Source organism: Ips typographus, linkage group LG3 (assembly GCF_016097725.1).
Source record: "Ips typographus isolate SLU linkage group LG3, UJ_Ityp_2.0, whole genome shotgun sequence".
NCBI classification, from domain to species: domain Eukaryota; kingdom Metazoa; phylum Arthropoda; class Insecta; order Coleoptera; family Curculionidae; genus Ips; species Ips typographus.
The window spans coordinates 1,154,394-1,180,299 of NC_138424.1; the positions used below are offsets into that span (position 1 = coordinate 1,154,394).

The following is a 25,906-nucleotide window of genomic DNA, read 5'->3' on the forward strand; positions in this document are numbered from 1 at the left end:
TTTGAAGTATTTTTCAAAATAATACACTGGATTGACAATTTTGCTATAGAAACCATATTGGGTGCACAAAAATACTGTTTGAAAAGCTACAAAATAAAATATAATGACACTGTAACTGTCAAGGTGACAGATACCAAGTGTCAAAAATTGACAACCTTTCGTGGGGACAAAAATGTCTAACTGTCAAACTAGCCATTCATGCGATGTCAAAGTACTTTTAATGTCCATTTTTAATGATAATTCCATATAATTGCACTACAGAGAGTAGTTCCTGACATAATTATGCTTCTCTTGCAGTAATTTCGTGGCAGAAAGTGTTAGATTAGTCAAAATTTATATCAGAAACCTTCTTATTGCCTTTAGATAGTCAAAATTTATGTTGTCAGCTTGTTTACTGTCTTCATAGTGTCCTAGAAGCCTTCTTAGTTCCTTAAATTGGTCTAATGATGGTAAAAAGTCTTAGATCAGTCAAAATGATGCTCTAATAATGCTTTCAGATAGTCAAAAATTTGATGTTCTAAGTTTGTTTATTGTCTTCAAAGTGTCTTAGAAGCATTCTTGGTGCTTTAAAATTGCCCAGTAATGTCAGAAAGTGTTAGACTAGTCAACATTTATGATAGAAACCTTCTTTATTGCTTTCATATAGTCAAAATTAATGTTGTCAACTTGTTTAGTGCTTTCAAAGTGTCTTAGTGATGGCGGAAAGTGTTAGATTAGTCAAAATTTATATCAGAAGCCTTCTTACTGCCTTCAAAGTGCCTTAATAACATTCCTAGTGCTTTAAAATTGCCCACTGATGGCAGAAAGTGTTAGATTAGTCAAAATTGATGTTAGAAGCTTCAGATAGTCAAAAATTTGATGTTCTAAGCTTGTTTACTGCCTTCTTAGTGTCATAGAAGCCTGCTTAGTTCCTTAAATTGGTCGAATGATGGTAAAAAGTCTTAGATCAGTCAAAATTTAAGTTAGAAGTCTTTTTAGTGTCTTCAGATAGTCAAAATTGATGTTCTAAGTTTGTTTACTGTCTTCAAAGTGTCTTAGAAGCATTCCTAGTGCTTTAAAATTGCCCAGTAATGTCAGAAAGTGTTAGACTAGTCAACATTTATGTTAGAAACCTTCTTTATTGCTTTCATATAGTCAAAATTAATGTTGTCAACTTGTTTAGTGCTTTCAAAGTGTTTTAGTGATGGCGGAAAGTGTTAGACTAGTCAAAATTTATATCAGAAGCCTTCTTACTGCCTTCAAAGTGCCTTAAAAGCATTCCTAGTGCTTTAAAATTGCCCACTGATGGCAGAAAGTGTTAGATTAGTCAAAATTGATGTCAGAAGCTTCAGATAGTCAAAAATGTGATGTTCTAAGCTTGTTTACTGCCTTCTTAGTGTCATAGAAGCCTGCTTAGTTCCTTAAATTGGTCTAATGATGGTAAAAAGTCTTAGATCAGTCAAAATGTACGTTAGAAATCTTTTTAATGCTTTCAGATAGTCAAAACTGATGTTCTAAGCTTGTTTACTGTCTTCAAAGTGCCCTAAAAACATTCCTAGTGCTTTAAAACTGTCCAGTGATGGCAGAAAGTGTTAGACTAGTCAACATTTATGTTGTCAGCTTGTTTACTGTCTTCATAGTGTCCTAGAAGCCTTCTTAGTTCCTTAAATTGGTCTAATGATGGTAAAAAGTCTTAGATCAGTCAAAATTTAAGTTAGAAGTCTTTTTAGTGTCTTCAGATAGCCAAAATTGATGTTCTAAGTTTGTTTACTGTGTTCAAAGTGTCTTAGAAGCATTCCTAGTGCTTTAAAATTGCCCAGTAATGTCAGAAAGTGTTAGACTAGTCAACATTTATGATAGAAACCTTCTTTATTGCTTTCATATAGTCAAAATTAATGTTGTTAACTTGTTTAGTGCTTTCAAAGTGTCTTAGTGATGACAGAAAGTGTTAGATTAGTCAAAATTTATATCAGAAGCCTTCTTACTGCCTTCAAAGTGCCTTAAAAACATTCCTAGTGCTTTAAAATTGCTCACTGATGGCAGAAAGTGTTAGATTAGTCAAAATTGATGTCAGAAGCTTCAGATAGTCAAAAATTTGATGTTCTAAGCTTGTTTACTGCCTTCTTAGTGTCATAGAAGCCTGCTTAGTTCCTTAAATTGGTCTAATGATGGTAAAAAGTCTTAGATCAGTCAAAATGTATGTTAGAAATCTTTTTAATGCTTTCAGGTAGTCAAAACTGATGTTCTAAGCTTGTTTACTGTCTTCAAAGTGCCCTAAAAACATTCCTAGTGCTTTAAAACTGTCCAGTGATGGCAGAAAGTGTTAGACTAGTCAACATTTATGATAGAAACCTTCTTTAATGCTTTCAATTAGTCAAAATTAATATTGTCAACTTGTTTAGTGCTTTCAAAGTGTCTTAGTGATGGCAGAAAGTGTTAGATTAGTCAAAATTTATATCAGAAGCCTTCTTATTGCCTTCAATTAGTCAAAATTGATGTTTTAAGCTTGTATACTGTGTTCAAAGTGCCTTAAAAACATTCCTAGTGCTTTACAACTGTCCAGTGATGGCAGAAAGTGTTAGATTAGTCAAAATTTATGTTAGAAGCCTTTTCATTGCCTTCAGATAGTCAAAATTGATGTTCTAAGCTTGTTTACTGTCTTCAAAGAGTCTTAGAAGTATTTCTAGTGCTTTAAAATTGCCCAGTGATGTCAGACAGTGTAAGATTAGTCAAAATTTGTGTTAGAAGCCTTCAGATAGTCAAAAAATAATGTTTTAAACTTGTTTACTGTCTTCTTAGTTTCTTAGAATTGGTCCAATGATGGCAGAAAGCGTTAGATTATTATTTGTTATTGCTTTCAGATATTACCATTCCTAGTGCTTTAAAACTGTCCGATGATGGCAGAAAGTCAGATTAGTCAAAATTTATGTTGTCAGCTTGTTTACTGTCTTCATAGTGTGTTAGAACCTTCTTAGTTCCTTAAATTGGTGTAATGATGGCAAAAAGTCTTAGATCAGTCAAAATTTATGTTAGAAGCTGTTTTATTGCCTTCAGATAGTCAAAATTGATGTTCTAAGGTTGTTTACTGGCTTCATAGTGTTTTAGAAGCATTCCTAGTACGTAAAGTCAGTACTAGAAAGTCAAAATTTATGTAGTAATAGTTTTATGGACAATGCAAGAAATGTTATGTTGAAATTGTAAAAACCTACACCTATGTGGAGCAATTACTCTTGTTCTGGACCAAATTAGAGGATGAACTCGTCGACTTTGTGAAGGATCCAATCTCGACTGATGAAAACAAAACGTCAAACAAAATTACGCAAGAATTTAATTTTGGAAACGGCCAAGGGAATTATGGAAGAACCTCTCCAGCTTGTTGCTGAGTTCAATTAACGTTTGCCGGCCACTCGCAAAATTACGGGAATTAACGGGAATGGTCCGGAATATAAAGAAAATACGTTTTTCCATTCCCTCCCACGCCTCTTTTTTCGTAAGGGATTTATGTGCCGATTATATTGCTTTTGTCCCCGTTACGTTTCTTCCCGCACCAAAACTAGGATATAGTTCACGGATTTGAATCCGTAACTGGACAGGACGGAATCGATAATTTATCAGGTAATTTGTCGAGTTAATCTTTAACTGGACGTTGTGATCCTTTATCAGCCAACCTCCATATTCGCTCCATTAGCTTTTCCGCTCTATACTCTATTATTATATACCTGTATGTATACAGGTCTATATATAAAATCAATTAAAACGTTCATTAGCCCATGGTAAATAACGTATACATCATTACCTCGAGCTCTGATAAATGATGCAGGATTTGCTTATTAGTCCCGTTACGAATTTTAATTTCATCAACGGAAAATTCAGTACAATGACAATGTACACAAACTAGTTTTAAAAAGACTAAGAAATATTATTAATTAAAATAATAATAAATCTCTGTTCAATGTGTAAGATTCAAAACATTGATAAGGTCGATTTTAGTTTGCTACATTTCAGTCTTTCAATACCTTTAAGGATGAACTTTATTTCAAGCAAATTTGAACCCTATTTGCATCGTCTATAAACTATAAACTGAGATGTTTAATAAAACGTCAGTCATCATCAGTGCTGAAATTGACCGAAAAAACGAAGAAATTGGTTACTTTAGTGTACAAATCTGACAAAAAAAATGGAATTAACTAATTTAGTACACCAAATTCACAGTACAAATGATGAAATTAATAGTTTAGTACTTAAATTGGGCAGTACAAACATGACTTTTCGTTAAGAGTAAGAGTTTTTGGTTAATGCCAGAAACGATCGTTTATTTACCATAACATCAGTGTTAAACCTAGGAAATTTTTCTCTGACAGTATACAAAATACCACAAAAATAAGTTACATTACATATTTAGAAAGAATGTTTGTTATTCGATTAAAGTTAAATTTTGAAATTAAGTGTAATGGCAATGTAAGCACATTGTAGAATTAGTAAGGATTATACCGAGTGTTGCAGACACATTATAGGCCTTTTCTAAGGGATTTTATAGGTTTCCAGAACATTTGCAATATTTCTAGGCGTTTTTGAAGGTTCTTAGATTTTTTAACATTAGAGCATTTCCATGCCTTTGTAAACATTTTTAGATTTTTCGTAACCGTTTTAGACTTTTTTTAAAATTTTTAGGTCGTTCCATTTAATATTGCTAGACTTATTGTAACGTAAAAAGGTACTTAAACCTTTTCCAATATTCTTAAAGTTTCTAAAAAATTTCCAAGCTCTTGTGAAAGTTTTACAAAATGTCACTCTGCAAAAACTCATTTTTTGTAAGATTTCTAGGCGTATTTGAAGGTCTGCAATCTCACTAATGGTTTTTAAAGGTTTTTAGTTCTTTTGCAACATTTTCAGGCCTTTTTTAAAGGTTTTCAGTTTTATTACAAAATTTTTAGACCTTTTACAACATATATAGGTCTTTTGCATAATTTTTTAGCATTTTTAGAGATTTTACATCTTTCTTGGACATTCTTCAACATTTTTAGGGTTTTTGGAATGTTCTTAGGCTCTTTGCAATATCTTCTTTTGAAGATTTTTAGTCTTTGGCAAGATTTTTATACCTTTTGCAAAATTTCCAGATATTTTTAAAGGTTCTTATACATTCTGCAACTTTTTGAGATCTTCTGCAAAAATCCTAAGTTTTTTCAACATTTCTAGCCTTTTCCCAACATTTTTAGACATTCTACTACCTTTCTAATAGTTTTTAAGGGTTTTTAGTTCTTTTGCAACATTTTCATGCCTTTTTTAAATGTTTTCAGTTTTATTGCAATATTTTTAGACCTTTTACAACATTTATAGGTTTTTTGCATAATTTTTTAGCATTTTTAGAGATTTTCAGATCTTTCGCAACATTCTTGGACATTGTTCAACATTTTTAGGGTTTCTGGAATGTTCTTAGACTCTTTGCAATAACTTTTTTTGAAGATTTTTAGTCTTTGGCAATATTTTTATACCTTTTGCAAAATTTTCAGATATTTTTAAAGGTTCTTATACCTTCTGCAACTTTTTGAGATCTTCTGCAAAAATCCTAGGTTTTTTCAACATTTCTAGTATTTTTCCAACATTTTTAGATATTCTACTACCATTCTAATGATTTTTGAAAGTTTCTAGTCGCTTCGCGAATTTTGTAAAGATTCTGCAACATTTCGAGACTTTTATTGATGGTTTGTAGTTCTTTTGCAACATTTTAAGATTTTTTGCAAGCTTTTTGGACCTTCTGCAACATATTTGGGAAATTTGGAATGTTCTTAGACCCTTTGCAATATCTCTAAATGTTTTTAAAGATTTTTAGACCTTTGGCTACATTTTTATACTTTTTGCAAATTTTTTTAGCGTTTTTGAAGATTTGCAAACATGACTAGTGTTTTAGTGCTAAAATTTGATAAAGAAAATGATTATTTTAGTTTTTTCTTTGTTTATGGGGTCTTCTGTCTCACAGAAAAAAGGTTTGTTGGGAAAATGGAATTTCGCACTATTTTTATTATTTTATCTATTTTTTCGATTTTTTTAGTGTTCAAATTTACCAAAACATATAATTGTGCTGTGTAGAACTATAAATCTTTTTTTTTGGTATCTTTATAGGTAAGTGTTATAGTAATAACTGTTCAATTTGTTGTTGGAATGCACATTCTTATCATAATTTAGCCTCTTTGGTTTGGAATTTGCAATCTGATGCTTGCAAGTTAAGTCTAGAATATTTACGTCCCAGATACGTAATCCCCGTTAGCAAATATTCGAGAGTTATGCTTTTCAGAATTTACATGGACGGGCCACTTAAAGCCGGTAAGCTCCAGGCAAAATTAGATTGTGCATTCCTCGTTTGGTCAAAGTTTACAGGCTAGTTTAGTCCACTCTGTACACGGTTTTATTTCCTAGTGAAATCCGGTTGTTGTGCAATGTTTACGCAATCTTTGGGGTGCATCAATCAAGTCCGAAACACTTTAGAAAGAATGGGCGGAAACTATAAATAACACCGGAGGGTTGTCGATACGCCCAGATTCTTATGTCGATCCGGGGATCGAGGAAAAATGGAAAGAGCATTTTCGTATCTATCAGTGAAATATCACTCGGATTCTGTTCAACGTGAAAACGAACAACTTTTCGCCGCTGAAAACAAAGTTGGCAGTTGAATGAGCGCTACTGTCAAACGGAAAATATGAAGCTGAAAGCTTTTATACGTCGAAAGTTACATGGTAAATTGTATTGAATTTGAAACGGTTCATTGAATTCAAATACTCAAGGATCATAGATATTTGAGTGAAAATTCTGATAATGTAACCAAGACAAGATGTCCCTAAAGGCTAATTTTTGTAAAAAAGTTCTCATTTGCAGTTTATGAAACTATTTCTCAAACACGTAATGTTGGTCATTTTGTGACTTTCTAGACCAAACAAAGTCAATATCACATGACCACTGACTGACAGACGACCACTAGAAAAGCTCAAAACTATTAAGTGTATTCGTTTCGAGTGTTTCTTACTCCAAAGTAACTAAACTGAAAACATGCTCCTGTTGCACTAGAACTGCACCTGAAAAACACTAAACTTTGAAACGATTATGCAAAAAAGGTTTGTTTGCCAGTTTTATCATTGTCAAGAAATGACAAATAAATCTGAATTTTAGGTTAAGACCAACAATATAAATATAATATGAATGCTCTGAAAGTTATACTGAAGCTGAAACTGGCAAATAAAGAAATCAAATATTTCAGTTAAATGAAACCTTCACTTAATAATGCTGCGTAGTTTGAAAGTTGAAAACCAAGTTACTTGATTTTTTCAACTAAAAGAGACTAATTTAAAATTCAGTACTACAAAACTTAGAAAGTGGAAATTTAACTTGAAAATCTGTTGCTGAAAGTCTGAGCTTGTTTTATGAGCAGTATGACTGAGCTAGCAGGTATTGGTCAAGAAAAAGTTGAAAACTGATTTTTTTGACCAATCAAACTCAGTTGAACTACTAATATTTAATGAATTTGACGTCAAATTCGTCTGAAAAGGAGTTAAAAGATTAATATCATATTAACAAATCATTATAATAACATTTGATTGAGGTAAGAAAATCTTTAAAACTTTTCGAAAATTACTCCTTTTCTTGTAAAATTTTTTTGAATTTACATGGTTCCAAAAAGTATTTATTGAGAATAAACGTGATTTTATTATGGCTTATTTTTGCTTGCTACTTCTTTGGTTGTTATAGGAAAATCCGTTACGACCGTGAAATATTTCAAGCAAATTTTAACCTAAATGCCTTTTTTCAAAACGAACATTATTCTGGTTGAAGAATTAAATTAGTCAGTTTCGTCCTTTCTATTGTAAAATTTAGGGAATAAAATAGCCATTTTCAAAATTTTACACGAACGGAAACGTGACTAAACATTTTTATTTAAATTTGAAAACAATCAAGTGACTTAAAAATCAGAGCTAAATTTGAAAATAATCACGTGACTAAAAGATTTTCTTTAAATTTTTTTCTAAATTTCAATTTAAAGACAATCAGGTGACTCAAAATGTATAGTTTAAATTTCAGTCACATGACTACAAAAAGCAGTCACGTGACTTTGAAAAAAATAGAGTTATATTTGAAAATGATTATGTAACTAAAAATTTTATTTTCAGTTTAAAAACGGTGACGTTAATAAAAAATTTGTATTTTAAATCTAAAAAATAGTGATTGACTTCGAAAAATTAAGGTTAACTTTAAAAATATTTGAGTCACTCTAAAAATATAAATGTCACGTGTAAAAAGTGTAAATTTGTACGTTAAATTTAAATCGGTCACGTGACCAGAAAAACAGCCACGTGACCAGAAAAGCCAGTCACAAGACTTCAAAATATCAGAGCCAAATTTGAAGATAATCACGTGACTCTAAAAACCTAAATTCATTCATCTTCATCATTTTTACTTCTTTCTTCATCATTTTTACTGCCAAATTTGAGGACTAAAATCGCCAATTTTATAGTTTTTACTGGTAAATTTCAACACTAAACCAGTGAATTTCATTATTTTTGCTGCCAATTTTGAGAACTACAACAGTAAATTTCATCATTTTTAATGTCAAATTTGAATGCTAAAATAGCCACTTTTATAATTTGAACTGGTAAATTTGAGCACTAACGCAATAAATTTTATTAATTTTACTGACATATTTGAACACTGAACAAGTAAATTTCATCATTTTTGCTAACAAAAAAAAAAAGTCATGTTACTTCAAAAAATTAAGGTTTTAAACTTTAAAAATGTTTGCGTGACTAAAAATTTGTACGTCGTGTCAGAGCCAAATTTTGAAGATAATCACGTGACTCTAAAACCCTAAATGGTACACGTAGAATTTATTATTTTTACTGCCAAATATGAAGACAGCTTTATTTTAGTGTCTACTGATAAATTTGAACACTAAACCAGTAAATTTCATTATTTTTGCTGCCAATTTTGTGAACTAAAACCGTAAATATGATCATTTTTAATGTCAAACTTGAAGGCTAAAATAGTCAATTTGAACACTAACGCAATAAATTTTGTCAATTTTGCTGCTAAATTTAAGCATTAAAACATTCAAATTTGAGCAGTAAAACCCAAAATTTCAGCATTTTTACTGTCTTGTTGGGGAACTAAATTAGTCTTCATTATTATTGCTGTTAAATTTAACAAATTTGAACCTTGAATTAGTTAATTTTCCCTGTTACTGCTAGTTTCATCGCAAATATCAGTACAGTATAAAACGAGTTCAGTATACCTTCATTCTAACAGATTTTAAGTATGTTTCATAGCAGTTTCTGACAGATGTCAAAGTCAAAGTTAAAGGTTCGAATGTCAAAATACTTGAGTGATTTAAGCAAATTTTAACAAATCTGACAAAAATGACGTAATTAAAACAACTTACTGGAAATCTATTAGATTGATGAAGGAAAGGAGTTTGCTAAAAAATCGTCTAAAACTTTGAGATGCTTTGTAAAAGTTCGCTAGAGCAAAAACCAGCCCAATTTGATGCGAAACTTTCCCGGGCACCAATAATTAATAGTTTCCAGGATCGAAAAAATATCCGGATTTAGGAGGGGAGACCACAAAAGTTGCTTGAAAAATGCCCATCGTCGAGACAGAAAAATAAGTGGCGAAGTTCGATCAGTGTCGTGAAAATGTCGTCGGGTCGAATGTGTAAGGGCCTGCTTCACTAGATTTTTATCTTTTTTTTACATTAAAAGTCGATTAGCGTTAAATTGCCGTTTAATGTAACCTTGCCCCTCTTCAGTAATGACCTGGTCGGATTATTTCGAAAATTCTATTTAAATTTCCACGTTCGGTAATTGATTTTTATACGGAGCGGTAACGCAATTTGTGGGTTTAGTTTTATGCATGTCGCCTCGATTAAATTTCTTTTTTGATGCTTTTGGAACACGGATTGAATTAACGTAAAACCAACCAAACTTTATTAATTATTAAAACCTTTTTTTTATCTGTTAATCTAGATTATTTTCAATTAGCTACTGTAAAAAAGTTGCCCCAAATAAAAAAAAAATAAACAAACTGCTGAGTCCCTTTAGAACCGGTCCGAGATTAAAACTTTAACAACCAACTCGGAGATATGTTTGGTTAGGTTTGTTTTTCTAAAGAGGCCCTTAAAATCCTTCCGTTTAATTCTACATTAAAATTATTAGGCGAATTTAATGTTTTTAATGAACTACACTGGAAAAAAGCAGTTTAAAGCGATAAAAAGTCACTTTTCTCCACAGTGAACTTCGTTTAACTCAATTTATTTAAACCGAATCACGCCAAAGTAATCTGTTTTGTAATATTTTATTTCGCAATTCGCGTGCCCTCTTCCATTCTCCTTCTTTGTTCATTCCATCAACTAATCAACGCTAATTTAATTTATACTTAGCTTTAAGTGTATTACCATATTTAGCGCTTTTGTTTGGTTACGACCATTGAATTTGTGCGACTAGATTTGGATCGGCCCTTTTTGTGTACCCTACTCAACGCTTCTCTAAGGAACTCTAGCTTGAATTCATTGCATCGTGAAATAATTACGTCATTACTCAAACTTTGCGCTTGTTGGAGAAACTTGACTCGAAGTCAGATTGCGCCCCCTATATAACAAATATGGAACAGAGATCATGTTTTAGTTTAGTTCACTACACGAATCGCCCTGTATAATGGTTTTTTGTTAGACTATTACATACCTATATCATAATTATCACACTTTCTGATTTAAGCCTGATTTTGACAGAAGTAACGATCTGAAAACAATTCAAACGGTTTAGGTTAATTGCTTGGTTTTAAAAACAAATTTTAAGAGAAGAATTAAGTAAAAAAAATATATTGAATAACCATATAATCTTCAAAAATTGTGACAGAAGACAGACTGGTTTCAAAAACCAAAAATATTTAAAAAAAAACCACCTGACCACAAAAACACAGTTAAAAGCAAGAAAATGTATAAAATCAAATTTAGACAGTTGTAACAGCTGAAATTGTCAAGTGACTCTGATTATGCAATTTTGAGCTTGCAACACTGTAAAAGCCAGTTGACACCTGTCAAAACACTCACGTGACCATAAAAAAAACTGTTTGAAATAAGAAAATGTTCAAAATCAAATTTAGATAGTTGTAACATCTGAAATGGTAAGAGACACGTCACGTGACTTTTTATATGCAATTTTAAGCTTGCAACACTGTAAAAGCCAGTTGACACCTGTCAAAATCACTCACGTGACCATAAAAAACAGTTTGAAATAAGAAAATTTTAAAAATCAAATTTAGATAGTTGTAACAGCTGAAATGGTAAGAGACACGTCACGTGACTTTGATTATGCAATTTTGTGCTTGCAACACTGTAAAAGCCAGATGACACTGGGCAAAATCTGTCAAAAGACTGTTGACAGAAGACAGACTGTAACTGAATAGTAGTTACGGTCATAGTGACATTTTTGGATGATAAGTCAGAAATTCTTAAGTTATTTCATAGTTAAGACATGTGACTGCTTAAGCCAATAGGAACATTTAGCAAGTAACATTTTTTTTTCTAAACTGTATATGGATCCAAAAATTAAGTTTTCAATTTCACAATTTTGGTCACGTGACTACTTTGTGAGAAAGAAAAGTTCCTAACTGGTAATTTGGTATGCAAAACAGCACGTTTTTGTGTCCTCCAGGAGATCAATTGACATTGTGTGAATTAAAATGGCGGTTGGAGGACAACTAGCTTGGTGTAATGAAATCGACGCCATAAATTTTTCTTCTAAAACGACATTTTTTTTAATATATTTACAGAAAAATCATATGTTATTTGCATTTGGTATGCACGTAAATTGACAGTGACATATTTGACCAAAATAGTGTATATTGGTCACGTGACTGTTTAGGCCAATACACAACTTTTGTTAAGTTTGGATTTTCCTCTAAAATCACGCGATTCTTATATAATATAAAGTTAGTAAATTAAAGTGAAATTTAATTTGGAAAACTAAAAGTTTGTGTGTCCTCCAGGAGATCAATTGACATTTGGTTCAATAAAAGTAAACGTCGATGTCAGTTAAAATAAATGGCGGCTGGAGGACAAACAACACAGTTGTGCTATGCTGTTGATCCTCTCTGCTCCTTTTTACTAATTATATTCTTCATTATCCCCTCCAATGAATTTAGTCTTGTATAATTAACTAGATAATCCTCAACGTTTCGTATAACTCCCATCTTTAACTTATTCCATGTGGATTATCACAAGTTTCTCTCCCTGTTTTTCGTAAATATGTAATACAAATTTCTCCCCTCAAAACAAACGCATTTCACAGTTGAGTAGTTGTGCCAGGTGTTTTCTAGCTGAAGAAAGTCTCGTTGTTTTTTCCTGCTCTAACAGGATACATGCCCTTTGGTGACGTGGGGGGTGAAAGGGGAGCCAAAACGATCCCTCCGATTTCCTCTCTTTTCGGGCATCTTTCCGACCTTTTGACGCTAAGCTCTTTGTTAAGCTTCCATATCTGTTCCGTGGAAATATGGTAGATATTTTTCAACATTTTTTCCTGCTTGTTTTTATACGAGTGTGTTTGAAAAATAATATTTATATAAATAAAGATTTTAAGGTAAGTGTTTGCAATTCGGTGAAATTGCCGATAATCGATCAAACAAAGCTGAAGATTTACGGTTTAGTTTGCCTAATTCTATTTTTATTAAATTGAGGATTATAGCTAAAAGGTTCGGGATTGTACTTTAGCAAACTAGCCCCTAAATACACCCTTAACTTTAATATGCTAATTTTAGGGTTCAGCTACACTAAAACAATGTTACTAAATAAAAACAATTTCCTGGGCAAATTTCGATTAGACTAATAAACAACCGAAAGAGTCCTTTTATTCTTATAACGTCGTAATTTACATTCGCACCCTTCGCCCTTAAAATGGGCCTTTAAACATGAGTTATAGAATCAATTCCCCCAAAACGTTCAGTGACCTACATTAAATGTGATTCAGTCTCACTCTCTCCCGAAATTATATTGTCTATAATCTGTTCGCAGATGTTTTCATTTTGTTTTCCGTTCCTCTCTTTCTTATTTCCCTCATTTTGTGTTTGCAAATTAGGTTTGATTTAATCATGCAATTTCTGGTAATGAAAGTAATAAGTTTACAGAGCGATCTAGTGGTTGTAGGTACTAAAAACTAATTCTTAACTTGTATGCCACTAAGTGGTGACATATCAGCTTTGTCCTGTAAACTGTATTTCCGTTGAATTTATGATTTAAGTTTGTCCTCCGACCGCCATTTTGACTAACATCGGCGTTTACCCAACGTGAAACGTCAATTGATCTCCTGGAGGACACACAAGCTTTCAGAGTTTTACAGATTAAATTACACATTAATTTTAATTATATCGATAACGTGTGGTTTTAAAGGATATTGTGTAACTTAGCAATGTTTATTACCTTTTATTTCTAACCTTATTTGAAGATATATTCTAAAACTAAAAGCATCTTTTCATTGCCACTTTTTCCCAGCTATTCGATGATGGATTCATATTTGCCGCCCGACGTTTCGTTTTTTGGCAGTCAACATCAACTTAGGTTAGGTTAGGTTAGCTTAATTTTCTTCGGAAGTATTTGGAAAATCTACATTTTTAAAACGACATTTTGTTGAGTTTTTTTGCCCCAATTTAAACTTTTTTTGAATTTACATTACACAAAATTAGTTGTCCTCCAACCGTCATTTTAACTGACATTGACGTTGAAATCAAACGTCAATTGATCTCCTGGAGGACACACAAACTTTCAGTTTTACAGATTAAATTACACATTAATTTTAATTATATCGATAACGTGTGGGTTTAAAGGATATTGTGTAACTTAGCAAAAGGTGTTTATTACTTTATATTTCTAACCTTATTTGATGAGATATTCTAAAACTAAAAGCATCTTTTCATTGCCACTTTTTCCCAGCTACCTATTTGATGATGGATTCATATTTGCCGCCCGACGTTTCGTTTTTTGGCAGTCATCATCAACTTAGGTTAGGTTAGGTTAGGTTAGTTTTCTTCGGAAGTATTTGGAAAATCTACATTTTTAAAACGACATTTTGTTGAGTTTTTTTGCCCCAATTTAAATTTTTTTTGAATTTACATTACACAAGATTAGTTGTCCTCCAACCGTCATTTTAACTGACATTGACGTTGAAATCAAACGTCAATTGATCTCCTGGAGGACACACAAACTTTCAGTTTTACAGATTAAATTACACGTTAATTTTAATTATATCGATAACGTGTGGGTTTAAAGGATATTGTGTAACTTAGCAATGTTTATTACCTTTTATTTCTAACCTTATTTGAAGATATATTCTAAAACTAAAAGCATCTTTTCATTGCCACTTTTTCCCAACTATTCGATGATGGATTCATATTTGCCGCCCGACGTTTCGTTTTTTGGCAGTCAACATCAACTTAGGTTAGGTTAGGTTAGCTTAATTTTCTTCGGAAGTATTTGGAAAATCTACATTTTTAAAACGACATTTTGTTGAAATCAAATGTTAATTGATCTCATGGAGGACATACAAACGTTCTTCTTTTGGATACCATATTTTTAATTAAACATCTGTATAGGGTTAGAGAGGCATGGAGGAAAGAAAAGGAGAGGGATATTCAAAGAGGGATGTTTAGGGCTGTTTAGATAGATTGATAGAGAAAACTGTATGTTTTGGTAAAGGTTGCCTATAAGTCTAATTGGTCACGTGACCATTGTGAAATTGAAAATTTAATTCTTCTTTGATGTTGACATTTTGAAACTACATTACTTAAGTGTACTTTCTTTTTTTAATGTTTCACAAGGCGTAAATCTCTTGTCTGCGACGAAACTCGGAAGCCATATTGCGCCATCTCTCCTATTAAATAAAGATAAAGTAGTGAGCAGGAACGGCAAAAATTTAATCTCCCTAGTTGCCCTAAACGTTTACTAGGTTAAGTCCTTAGAGACCATAATAGAAAAAGTATAGTAGTAGGAAACACGTCCGCGATTTAAGAAATTTATGCAGTTTACGAGATATTTATAAGGAGGATTCGCCGAGGTGGAATGTTAAGAAGCTGGGAAGATCAATAACTCATTTGTTTGATGGTTGTCTAATGCTTACAGATTGGAAAAATGGAAAAGTTAGTGTGGAGGTGATGGTTGAGGGGGAAGAGCGGTTATAACTTCCTTAATGACCGGAAGGGGGCTCTAAAGAAGCAAAATAAGCGAAAACGATACGGACGAGCGCTCCATATGTAGATTTTGTATTTGGTTTACGTCGTAACTTCGTTTTAAATTCGCAATTGATTGCGCAATTCGTGCGGAATGAAAGCGCCGATCTCGTTTTCTACCCCCTCGGCGTTTTCAAAGGGGGGATTATTGATGCCACCCCCATTCCATAGGATTAAAGAGACACCACCTTGATTTCGCGATTGATATATTCCACTAAATAGTATTTTGTTCGGTAATTTGAAGAAACCAGACACCGTAATGTTGTAGAATTGTAAATAGTCTAAAAGAAGATATGTAACGTCGTAAAAGCACAGTCATATTTTTTTGAGGTTATTTTAAAGGATAATGACTGTGTGTAGCAGGTAATGGAAGATATTGTTGAATTAGGTGAACAGGGTAAACTGTAAAATGTGTTTTTCTACGTCCCCTATAGAAAATTAAATTTTCTTCCCTCATTTGAAACATGAAATTGATTTGTTGAACACCCTTGAAACTGTTCGCAGGAGCAAAAGTTGCACTTTTCTCCCTAGTTGCGCAAATAACTATTAAAAGTTAGTTTTTCATCATTTAACCGTATATGACACACATTTCAATAAATATCAGACATACAAGGTGTCTCTAAAAAGTCTGTATAAAATCAAAATTAGTCTCTCCTTTAACTTACCCCCCAGTTCGTAATTGCTTCGTTTTCGAGATACAGGGTGGTAAAGTTAAAAAATAAAAATCGATTTTTTTAAATCTAATGTAAGGAATACTTTCAAATCTGATACTCAGTGGTTTTTTGAGATACGAAACCCAAATTTGGGTACATTTTTACTGCGGTCGTTACAGTGTACTTCTGAAGGTTTTAAGTAATTTTCTTATCTCAAAAAACCTCTGGCTACCAGATTCTACAAAATATACAATAAATTTAAAAAAATAATAAATAGTAGTAAGTTGCTTTCAATCAACTTATTTTGATGTCAGAAATATGTCATAGGATTTTGTACAGACTTTTTAGAGACAACCCTGTATTTAACTTTGAGATTACATACACTAGATCTCAGATAACTCTGATAAAAAATACATTCAAAAATAACTACAATTTTTAGTTATTATTTTTAATACAAATAATTACTTCAGTGATTTTTAGATTAATTGCCCTACTTGATTGCGATTTGATCGAAAAATTCCTCTTTTATTCCGGAAACACGAAATAACGTTTTAATCGCCCCCCCTGGTCTTTAGCCCTTCCGGCTTTAGCGTATAACGTAAAAATCCTAGAGGGAAATCGACGCGCAATATCAATCATTGTCACTGTCTCTATTCCGACTTAATTGATGGTCAAATGCAAGCTATCAATTCAAAATAGTCCGAATGCGAAAACGGATAAAAACGCATAAATGCAATCGCTCGAAAAACCACGCTTTAATTAAATTTCTCCTTCGAAAAACCCCGGACGTTACTTACAGTTAAGGGCCCCAAAGACTAAGAACTGCTGCAAAGATTGGCAGAGGCACGAGCCCAAAGGGCTCAAGGGAACGGTGTTTAAGCCCTTTTGTAATCCTTAAATATTGTCCGGGGCCAAGAAAAAGGTTTAATAAATTCCAAGCCAAACACACCTTACTGTTTTGTCGGATTTTCTGCACGAGCTTGAATAGAGTGTTACAAATTTTGTTTTAACAAATTTACGGTGTTACATTGGTGTTATTTAAGGTGAAAATGTTAATTCGGCAAGCAGCATGCTGAAAGCTGATTTTTTGATCAAGCATGAGCATCTTCCAAAAGTTTCTAGAACTGTCTTCAAGGTTTTAAATGCTTTAAAAGCAGTCCAGAAACTTCAATGTTCTTCAAACCGTCCAAATGCTTCTCAAGTAGTCGAAAACCTTTCAAAACAGTCTAGAAACTTCCAAAAGCTTTTAGAACACTGTAAAGGCTTTCAAATGATCTTCAACTAATCAAGAAGCTCTCAACCTCTTCCGTGTGCTTCTAGAGCAATTTAAAAGCTTCCATAAGTTTCTAAAACCGTTCAAATGCTCTAAAAACAGTTCAACCCCTTCAATGCCTTTTTAACTCTCCACAAACCTTCTAAATGCTCCTAAAGTAGTCTAAGAAGATTGAAAAACTCTCCAGAAATTCCTAGAACCTAGAAACTCTAGAAAAATGCTTCTAAAGCAGTCGAAAGTCTTCCAAAAGATTTTAGAACACTCTAGAAGCTCTCAAAGCATTTCAAGACAGTCTAAAAGTTTGTGTATGCTTTTAGAGCATTCTAAAAGATTCTAGAACTGTCTACAAGGCAGTCCTAGAAAGCAGTCCAGAACCTTTAATGCTACAAGTACACACAAACACTACAGAAACGCCAAAATGCTTCTAAAGTAGTCGAAAACCTTCCAAAAGCTTTTATAATACTCTAAAGATTTCTAAATGATCTCCAACTAATGCTTTAAAAGCAGTCCAAAAGCTTAAATGCTTTTTAAACTCTTCACAAACCTTCCAAATGCTCCTAAAGTAGTCTACGAAGATTGCAAAGCACATCAGAAACTCCAAAATGCTTCTGGAGCAGTGAAAAGCCTTTCAAAAGCTTTTAGAACACTGTAGAAACTTCCAAATGATCTTCAACTAATCAAGAAGCTCTAAAAAAATTGCTTACGTATGCTTCTAAATCAGTTTAAAAGCTTCCATAAGTTTCTAAAATCGTCCAAATGCTTTAAAAGCAGTCCAAAAGCTTCAATGCTTTTTCAACTCTTCACAAACCTTCCAAATGCTCCTAAAGTAGTCTAAGAAGATTGCAAAGCACACCAGAAACTCCAAAATGCTTCTAAAGCAGTCAATAGCCGTCCAAAAGCTTTTAAAACACTCTAGAAGCTCTCAAAACATTTCAAGACAGTCTAAAAGTTTCCGTATGCTTTTAAAGCAATTTAAAAACTTTAAAAAGTTTCTAGAACCGTCTACAAGGTTTCAAATGCCTTAAAGGCAATCCAGAACCTTCAATACCCTTAAAGTAGTCAAAAAACAACTACAGAAACTCCAAAATGCTTCTAAAGCATTCAAAAGCTTTTAGAACAGTCTAAAAGATTCCAAATGCCCATCAACTAGCCTAGAAGCTCCCAAAAGATATCAAAATCGTCTAGAAGCTTCCAAAGAGTTTCCAAATCCATCTAAAACATTCAATATGCTCTTTAAACTTTCCAAATTCTTCTTAAGTAGTTCAAAAATATTTTTTAAAGTTCTCAAAACAGTCTAAAATATTCCGTATGCTTCGAAATCAGTTTAAAAGCTTAAAAAAATGTTTAGAACTCAAAAAAAGTAAAAAAATTCGCAAATTTTCTTTAAAATGAGGTGCAATTCAATTTTTGACAGGAAATTCAAGATGGCGGCCTTGAACAGTCTTCAATCTCCAAGAAATTTCCTTTAAAATGAGGTGCAACTCAATTTTTTGACAGGAAATTCAAGATGTTGTTTTCATCAGAAAATCATTTTGTTTATTTTTTTCTAAATCTCCAAGAAATTTGCTTTAAAATGAGGTGCAACTCGATTTTTTGCCAGGAAACTCGTCCAAGGTCGCCATCTTGAATTTTCTGTGAAAAAATCGAGTTGTATCTCGTTTTACAGGAAGTTTCTTGCAGATTCAAGAATCAACAGACAAAATGGCGTCCAAGGCCGCCATTTTGAATTTTCTGTCAAAAAATCGAGTTGTACCTCGTTTTACACGAAATTTCTTGCAGATTCAAGAATCAACAGACAAAATTTTTTTAATCCAGACTTTAGTTATGAGGAAACAAATTGCAGTACTTACAGCCGTACAGACTTAACTGAAATCAGAAAAATGATACCAAATTAGTGAAAGGTATTAATAACTACATCAACAAAGTCATTTTGTGCACGTTTTACCAGAAATTGGTGTTGTGCAGTATTTACATAAATCACAGCACTGTTGACGGTTTGTGATGCATTTTTTGGCCAATCACAAACTACCCACTGTGCTCAAAAGCAGCACACGTAGACTTAGCTGATGGTGTAAGGAAACAATCTTTTGCAATTTGCTAAAATAACATGGCAACCATTTAAGTAAAACAACAAATTTACTAGGCTACACTTTAACTAAATTTCATCAAGTAAACTTGATTTTACGACGTTGCACATAAAAGCTGCTACACTTTTCTGTGAGTAATGCAATTTACCTACAATTCCAGGGTAGTAATAACATGGACAATCAGAGGTAAATTGTGTTCGCCAGGAAAGTTTCGCTCCCACTGGAGAAATCTGACATTTCCGCCAACACTACTAACTTTTCTCCTTCTCGTGATTAATCCGATTAAGAACGTACTCGCAACTTAATTGAAAATCGTTGTAGCTTTGTTCGGAAGCGAGCCACAGTTTGCCTCCGATATTCAGTTACTAATGCCATTCGACGGGCGGTTTTAATTGTATAGTTTTGACCCCCCCATAACACACACAAAAAGGGGTTATAATATACAATTTGGATGGTTGAAAAGACGTTTCATATTGAAATAAATAATTTTTGCGGTCGAAATGTTGGATATTTACGGTGGCGCCGGATGTCTTGTCGCTGACCCTAAGGCCTTTCCGGTAAACTGGATCTGGCTGCATTTACGTACATTCTATGCAAATTTTATTGGTCCCCTTCTCGATTGCAAAAATAGGATTCGCTTTAAAATAACTCTCGATAGTGGAATGAAAGAAGGGAATTCAGTAACGTCGTAAAATCAGTCTTTGAAAATTTGCTTTAAGATAGTAAGCCAAAGTATGGTCGTAAAATTGATAACTCTCTATTATTGGCAATTGGGTAACGTCCAAAAGCACATGTTGCAGTGTCGTAAATAAAAAATATAGTAACAACGTACAATTGTAACACAACGACTTATTAAAATGTAATCAATCTACACCAGGGTCACTTAAGTGTAATCTCTATACTATTTTGAGAGTAGCATCGTAGTACTGTTCGTAGTTTGTGATTGATGAAGAAAAACAGGAAGCTGAGACCAATCACAAACTACTCAATGTGCAGATATTTACGTAAATGCTGCACATGTAGATTAGCCATTTTTTGTGTTCGGTTCAAATCAATTTTAATGATTACTGATAATCATCAAACATCGCGAAGAACGGTTGAGTAGAACAATAAAAATATGAGAATATTAGTCTTTTGGAAATCTGTCACAATTAAACTGTCAAGCGACACGAGCCAAAGGCGACTCTTGTAAGTAATCGACTGAGTAATAGCCATTACATGCGTGTAGAATGCTATACTTTTTCTACCACTGTGGTGTTCACAACGAAAAAGAAGAAATGGGAGAAAATTCCACACTGCACCGTCACACCACAGAAATTTGTTTTGTACCTCCATAGGATTGAATTTGACATACTGCTTATGCTGATTTTACTGGATTTTAAGACTGTTTTGTGGAGAGGAATTTGACGGTTGTCATATTTAAAAATAGCCTAAAATTAAATCAGAAACAGACAATCAAATGTCACAAATGCCAAAAATTCACTGATAAAGGTATAAAATGCATTCAGCCAAAGTCACACTGAATTTGTTACTTTTCAAATATGTTTCCTTGTTTTGTACCTCCATGGGATTGAATTTGACAGTTTCTAGGTTTAGGACAGAACTTTAACTGGCGGCCAAATGTCATAACTGTCACAATTCTACTCATAAAGCTTTAAAATACGTTTGGTACTGCTTATGCTGATTTTACTGGATTTTAAGAGTGTGTTGTATGGGGTCTCAGACCTGGTATGGTGCACTGGGTGTACACCAGGGTGATCAGACCAGCAATAACTTACGCAGCTGTAAGCTGGTGGCCAAAAGTCATGCAAAACACTGCGATACACAAACTAGAGAGGATTCAACGAATGGCCTGTCTAGGCATAACTGGTGCAATAAGAACCACTCCTACTGCGAGCATGGAAGCTATATTAGACCTGCCTCCACTGGACCTAATAATTTTAGGGGAGGCAAGATGTGCTTACCAAAACAACGACAGGTACAACATCAATTTGGAACACAGTAAGGGATCCAATTCTTGAAATGAGATCGGATTACATGTGTCCTAAATATCACATTCAGAGGAAATTTGAGGTAATACTGGATCAAAAATTCTGGGTAAATAATGCGAAAAAACTGACCCAGGACTGTCTAATATGGTTCACAGATGGATCTAGACAGGAAAGGGGAAGTGGTGCAGGAGTTTATGGCGAGAGACCTAAGGTAAGCATCAGCATACCACTAGGAAAACACGCCACAGTTTTTCAAACGGAAATATATGCTCTGTTATGGTGCATAGAAGAAAACATTAGAAGGACTTACAAAAATAAGCAAATTCTAATAATAACTGATAGCCAGGTGGCCTTGAAAGCACTGCTTACGTGCAAAACATCGTCAAGACTGGTAGATGAGTGTCTACAGAGAATTACGGAACTGGCAGAACATAACAGGGTAAAACTTGTATGGGTACCAGGTCACTCAGGCATTCCTGGAAATGAAAAAGCAGATGAACTTGCCAGGCAAGGCTCAAATGCAAACATGATTGGACCAGAACCATCTGTAGGCATACCTAGATGCTCAACAAGACGGGTCACTGGAGAATGGATCAACACAAAACACCTGGAACGCTGGAAGACGTACCCAGGAAATAAGCATGGGAAGCAAGCTATTGCAGGACCAAATAAAAATAAGGCTGAAGAACTGCTAAAGTACAGCAGGAAAGAACTGAAAGACCTAACAGCGCTTCTCACAGGGCATGGACCTGTGAGACAACACCTTTTCACCATGAAACTATTCGATGATAACCTGGACTGCAGACTATGCGGGGAGGAAATCGAAACGTTTGAACACATCATATGTGAATGTGAAGCACTTGGTCAAAGGCGACAAACAATCTTCGGGAAAACTAAGTTAGTACTGAAAGAGATACAAAGAGCACCAAGCAAGGACCTTCTTCACCTCGTACGGGAAACAGGGATAATGGACTGGTGTAACTAAAGTACCACAAACATGGGGACAGTACAATAAGCCATTAGGCTTACGTGCTATCTGGAGCTGGCAGCCGACAGACCCATGGAGAAAGAAAAAAAAAAAAAAAAAAAAGAGTGTGTTGTGGATTTACAGCTTTATTGAAAGAATTTTGATGGCTGTCCTACTTAAAAATAGACTAAAATTAAATCAGAAACAGACAACCAAATGTCACAAATGCCAAAAATTCACTGATAAAGGTATAAAATGCATTCAATCAAAGTCACACTGAATTTGTTACTTTTCAAATATGTTTCCTTGTGTTGTACCTCCATGGGATTGAATTTGACAGTTTCTTGGTTTATAACAGAGCGGTAACTAACAGTCAAATGTTATCTGTCAAAAATATGACGTAATAATGTTACAGAAAGGAAAATCAAGGTTTAGGAATAAAACACTATGGACTTCTAGGTCGCCACTGGAAGATAAATATTTTAAATTTGGCAAATGAAGAAGCAAATGTTCACAAACGTTACGTTCAAAACATTTCTGTTTCTATTTAATAATACGTCACTTTATTTTACTTTGATTTTTCCTGTACAGTGTGTCCCAAATTGGTTCTACATGTATTGGGATCTCTGTAACCGTAAGAGCTACAGAGTCGGTTAAATTGGGAAGTTTTAGAGAATTTTATGTGAAACTTATTTCCGGTTTCCAAATTAAATTATCTTTCTCCGTTTTCCGGAAAATTGGGAAAACGTTAGAGGCTGCATTTTAAACACTCTTTATCAAAGCCAAAGAGAGTTTTGAAAGTAAAACATTATTAAGGCACTTTTTTACGTAGAACACGATGACGTAATTAGAAAAAATCTATCGTCATGGGTTTCCGAGTATTTATGTACCTCTTACCGTTTTCGAGATCCCAATACATGTATAACCAATTTGGGACACACTGTATACTGGTGGTGTCTGCAGGTGGACTGAACCAGTGTGTATTAGCCGTGAAATGACTCTCATTACTCAGGGGTAGGTAATGGGTGATATTATCTATCCAAAACTAGTGAGTGATAGGCATTTTATTAAACAGTCACAGAAAAACAAACTTTTAAAGATCAAATTTTTTTTAATATAAGAACAAAATAAAAATTTAGTTTTGAAATAGCTGACCTACTGTTACGTTTGTTATTTGTACTTTAAGTTATTTAAAACCAATCTGAATTTCTAAATAAAAAGAAACATGAAAGTTTCTAGTAGTTTTTAATTAAAATACTTCCCCAGTCCGGCGGTTTGTTTTGCTGCAGTTTAAAGAGGGGTAGGAGGACCAAGGGTGGAAATGGGGGGGGTTTATACAAATGTTTGCAATTAACAACGTCGGGACGTTTCGTTCCAAGATAACGATTTCTTTTCGAACTTTTTGCCTTTTGCCATAAATTCACGAGAGGAAACTTAATTTGTTGGTATTTTTGTGGCAAAACTGTACAGACCGCTGACAATTAGAATTGGGGTTAATTGACTAAGCAAAGTGCATCGTCGCGTTAAGACGAGCGTCAAAGGCACAATTCAATTATTATTTGTCACCAAGTTTCCAACCCCCATCGGCCCTTTAAAAAGTCCAAAGTTGGGCTATTGTAAAGTATACATTTAACTTTATAATTTCAAAAATAAGAGCGAAAATAAACAGCTGAGATAAATGCCCTATTGTTTTCGTCGAGCGGTCCTTGAACGTTTCGCTACCCAACCCCGTTAATTAAAAAGTTTTTCTTTAAGAAAATATCCACGGCATTTGGAAAACTTTGGCATATTTTATTTTCCTACTTCTCTTGCTTTTCAATGCGAACGGGAATTTATTGTTCCGCTTATTACGAGAGCTTAAAACCGCTCTGAAATACTGCACTTTGGGGAAATTTAGGAAAAATATGATGCCCGGATAACAGGAACAGAACCGTCAACTTTCAACTCGCTTTTATCCCCACTAAAACACTACTTTGGCATATCAATAGTGTAATTTTCGTTGTTTTTACTAGTTGAATTTTATTTTCGCGAAAACTGCTTTCAAGACCAGCTTTATTTATTGCCCTGTGGAAAACTTTAGAAAAGTTTTCTAGAGGAAATAAAACAAAAGTGTTAATGGTGGGAAACTTAGTTAAAATGGAAACTTTTTTCTTAATAAACTATAGTTAAAAAAGTTTACTAGAAAAATTGTTAATTTTACCATTATAAGGTGTTTAATGATATTTTGATTTAACCCAACTAATTAACCAAAAAAATTGTTAAAAAACTTCATAAATTAAGGAAGTTTACAGTGGAATCTTTAAGATCACATGACTCTCTTGCAGTCACGTGACCATATTTAAGGCCGAAATGTTGTTCCGAGAGTCACGTGATCGTTTTCAACTATCAAATTTACCTACAAAAGGTCACGTGACTATTTTCGAGCGTCAAATGGAATCTTGAAGATTACATCACTCTTATTAAATCTAAAACAGTATTCTTGCAGTCACGTGACCATATTTAAGGACGAAATGTTGTTCTGATGGTCACGTGACTATTTTCGAGCGTCAAATGGAACCTTGAAGATCACATGACTCTTTTTAAGTTTAAAACAGTATTCTTGCAGTCACGTGACCATATTTAAATACGAAATGTTGTTCTGAGGGTCACGTGACTATTTTCGAGCGTCAAATGGAACCTTGAAGATCACATGACTCTTTTTAAGTTTAAAACAGTATTCTTGCAGTCACGTGACCATATTTAAATACGAAATGTTGTTCTGAGGGTCACGTGACTATTTTCGAGCGTCAAATGGAACCTTAAAGATCACATCACTCTTCTTAAGTTTAAAACAGTATTCTTACAGTCACGTGACCATATTTAAGGACGAAATGTTGTTCTGAGGGTCACGTGACTATTTTCGAGCGTCAAATGGAACCTTGAAGATCACATGACTCTTTTTAAGTTTAAAACAGTATTCTTGCAGTCACGTGACCATATTTAAATACGAAATGTTGTTCTGAGGGTCACGTGACTATTTTCGAGCGTCAAATGGAACCTTGAAGATCACATGACTCTTCTTAAGTTTAAAACAGTATTCTTACAGTCACGTGACCATATTTAAGGACGAAATGTTGTTCTGAGGGTCACGTGACTGTTTTCGAGCGTCAAATGGAATCTTGAAGATCACATCACTCTTCTTAAATCTAAAACAGTATTCTTGCAGTCACGTGACCATATTTAAGGACGAAATGTTGTTCTGAGGGTCACGTGACTATTTTCGAGCGTCAAATGGAACCTTGAAGATCACATGACTCTTTTTAAGTTTAAAACAGTATTCTTGCAGTCACGTGACCATATTTAAATACGAAATGTTATTCTGAGGGTCACGTGACTATTTTCGAGCGTCAAATGGAACCTTGAAGATCACATCACTCTTCTTAAATCTAAAACAGTATTCTTGCAGTCACGTGACCATATTTAAGGACGAAATGTTGTTCTGAGGGTCACGTGACTATTTTCGAGCGTCAAATGGAACCTTGAAGATCACATGACTCTTTTTAAGTTTAAAACAGTATTCTTGCAGTCACGTGACCATATTTAAATACGAAATGTTATTCTGAGGGTCACGTGACTATTTTCGAGCGTCAAATGGAACCTTGAAGATCACATCACTCTTCTTAAATCTAAAACAGTATTCTTGCAGTCACGTGACCATATTTAAG

At 33.7% G+C, this 25,906-nt stretch overlaps 2 protein-coding genes across 2 annotated transcripts in view; one reads left to right on the forward strand and one right to left on the reverse strand.

Moving 5' to 3' along the window:
• The window catches only part of LOC145726559 (TWiK family of potassium channels protein 7), a 160,273-nt gene that overhangs the window by 100,457 nt on the left and 33,910 nt on the right, over positions 1-25,906 (reverse strand). The gene's annotated exons all lie outside the window — the stretch shown is intronic.
• LOC145725938 (uncharacterized) lies at positions 19,417-22,220 on the forward strand. The gene is made up of 4 exons (XM_081974861.1): positions 19,417-19,430; positions 20,968-21,245; positions 21,391-21,446; positions 21,582-22,220. The coding sequence occupies exons 1-4, from the start codon at positions 19,417-19,419 to the stop codon at positions 22,218-22,220; spliced, it is 987 nt and encodes a 328-aa protein (XP_081830987.1).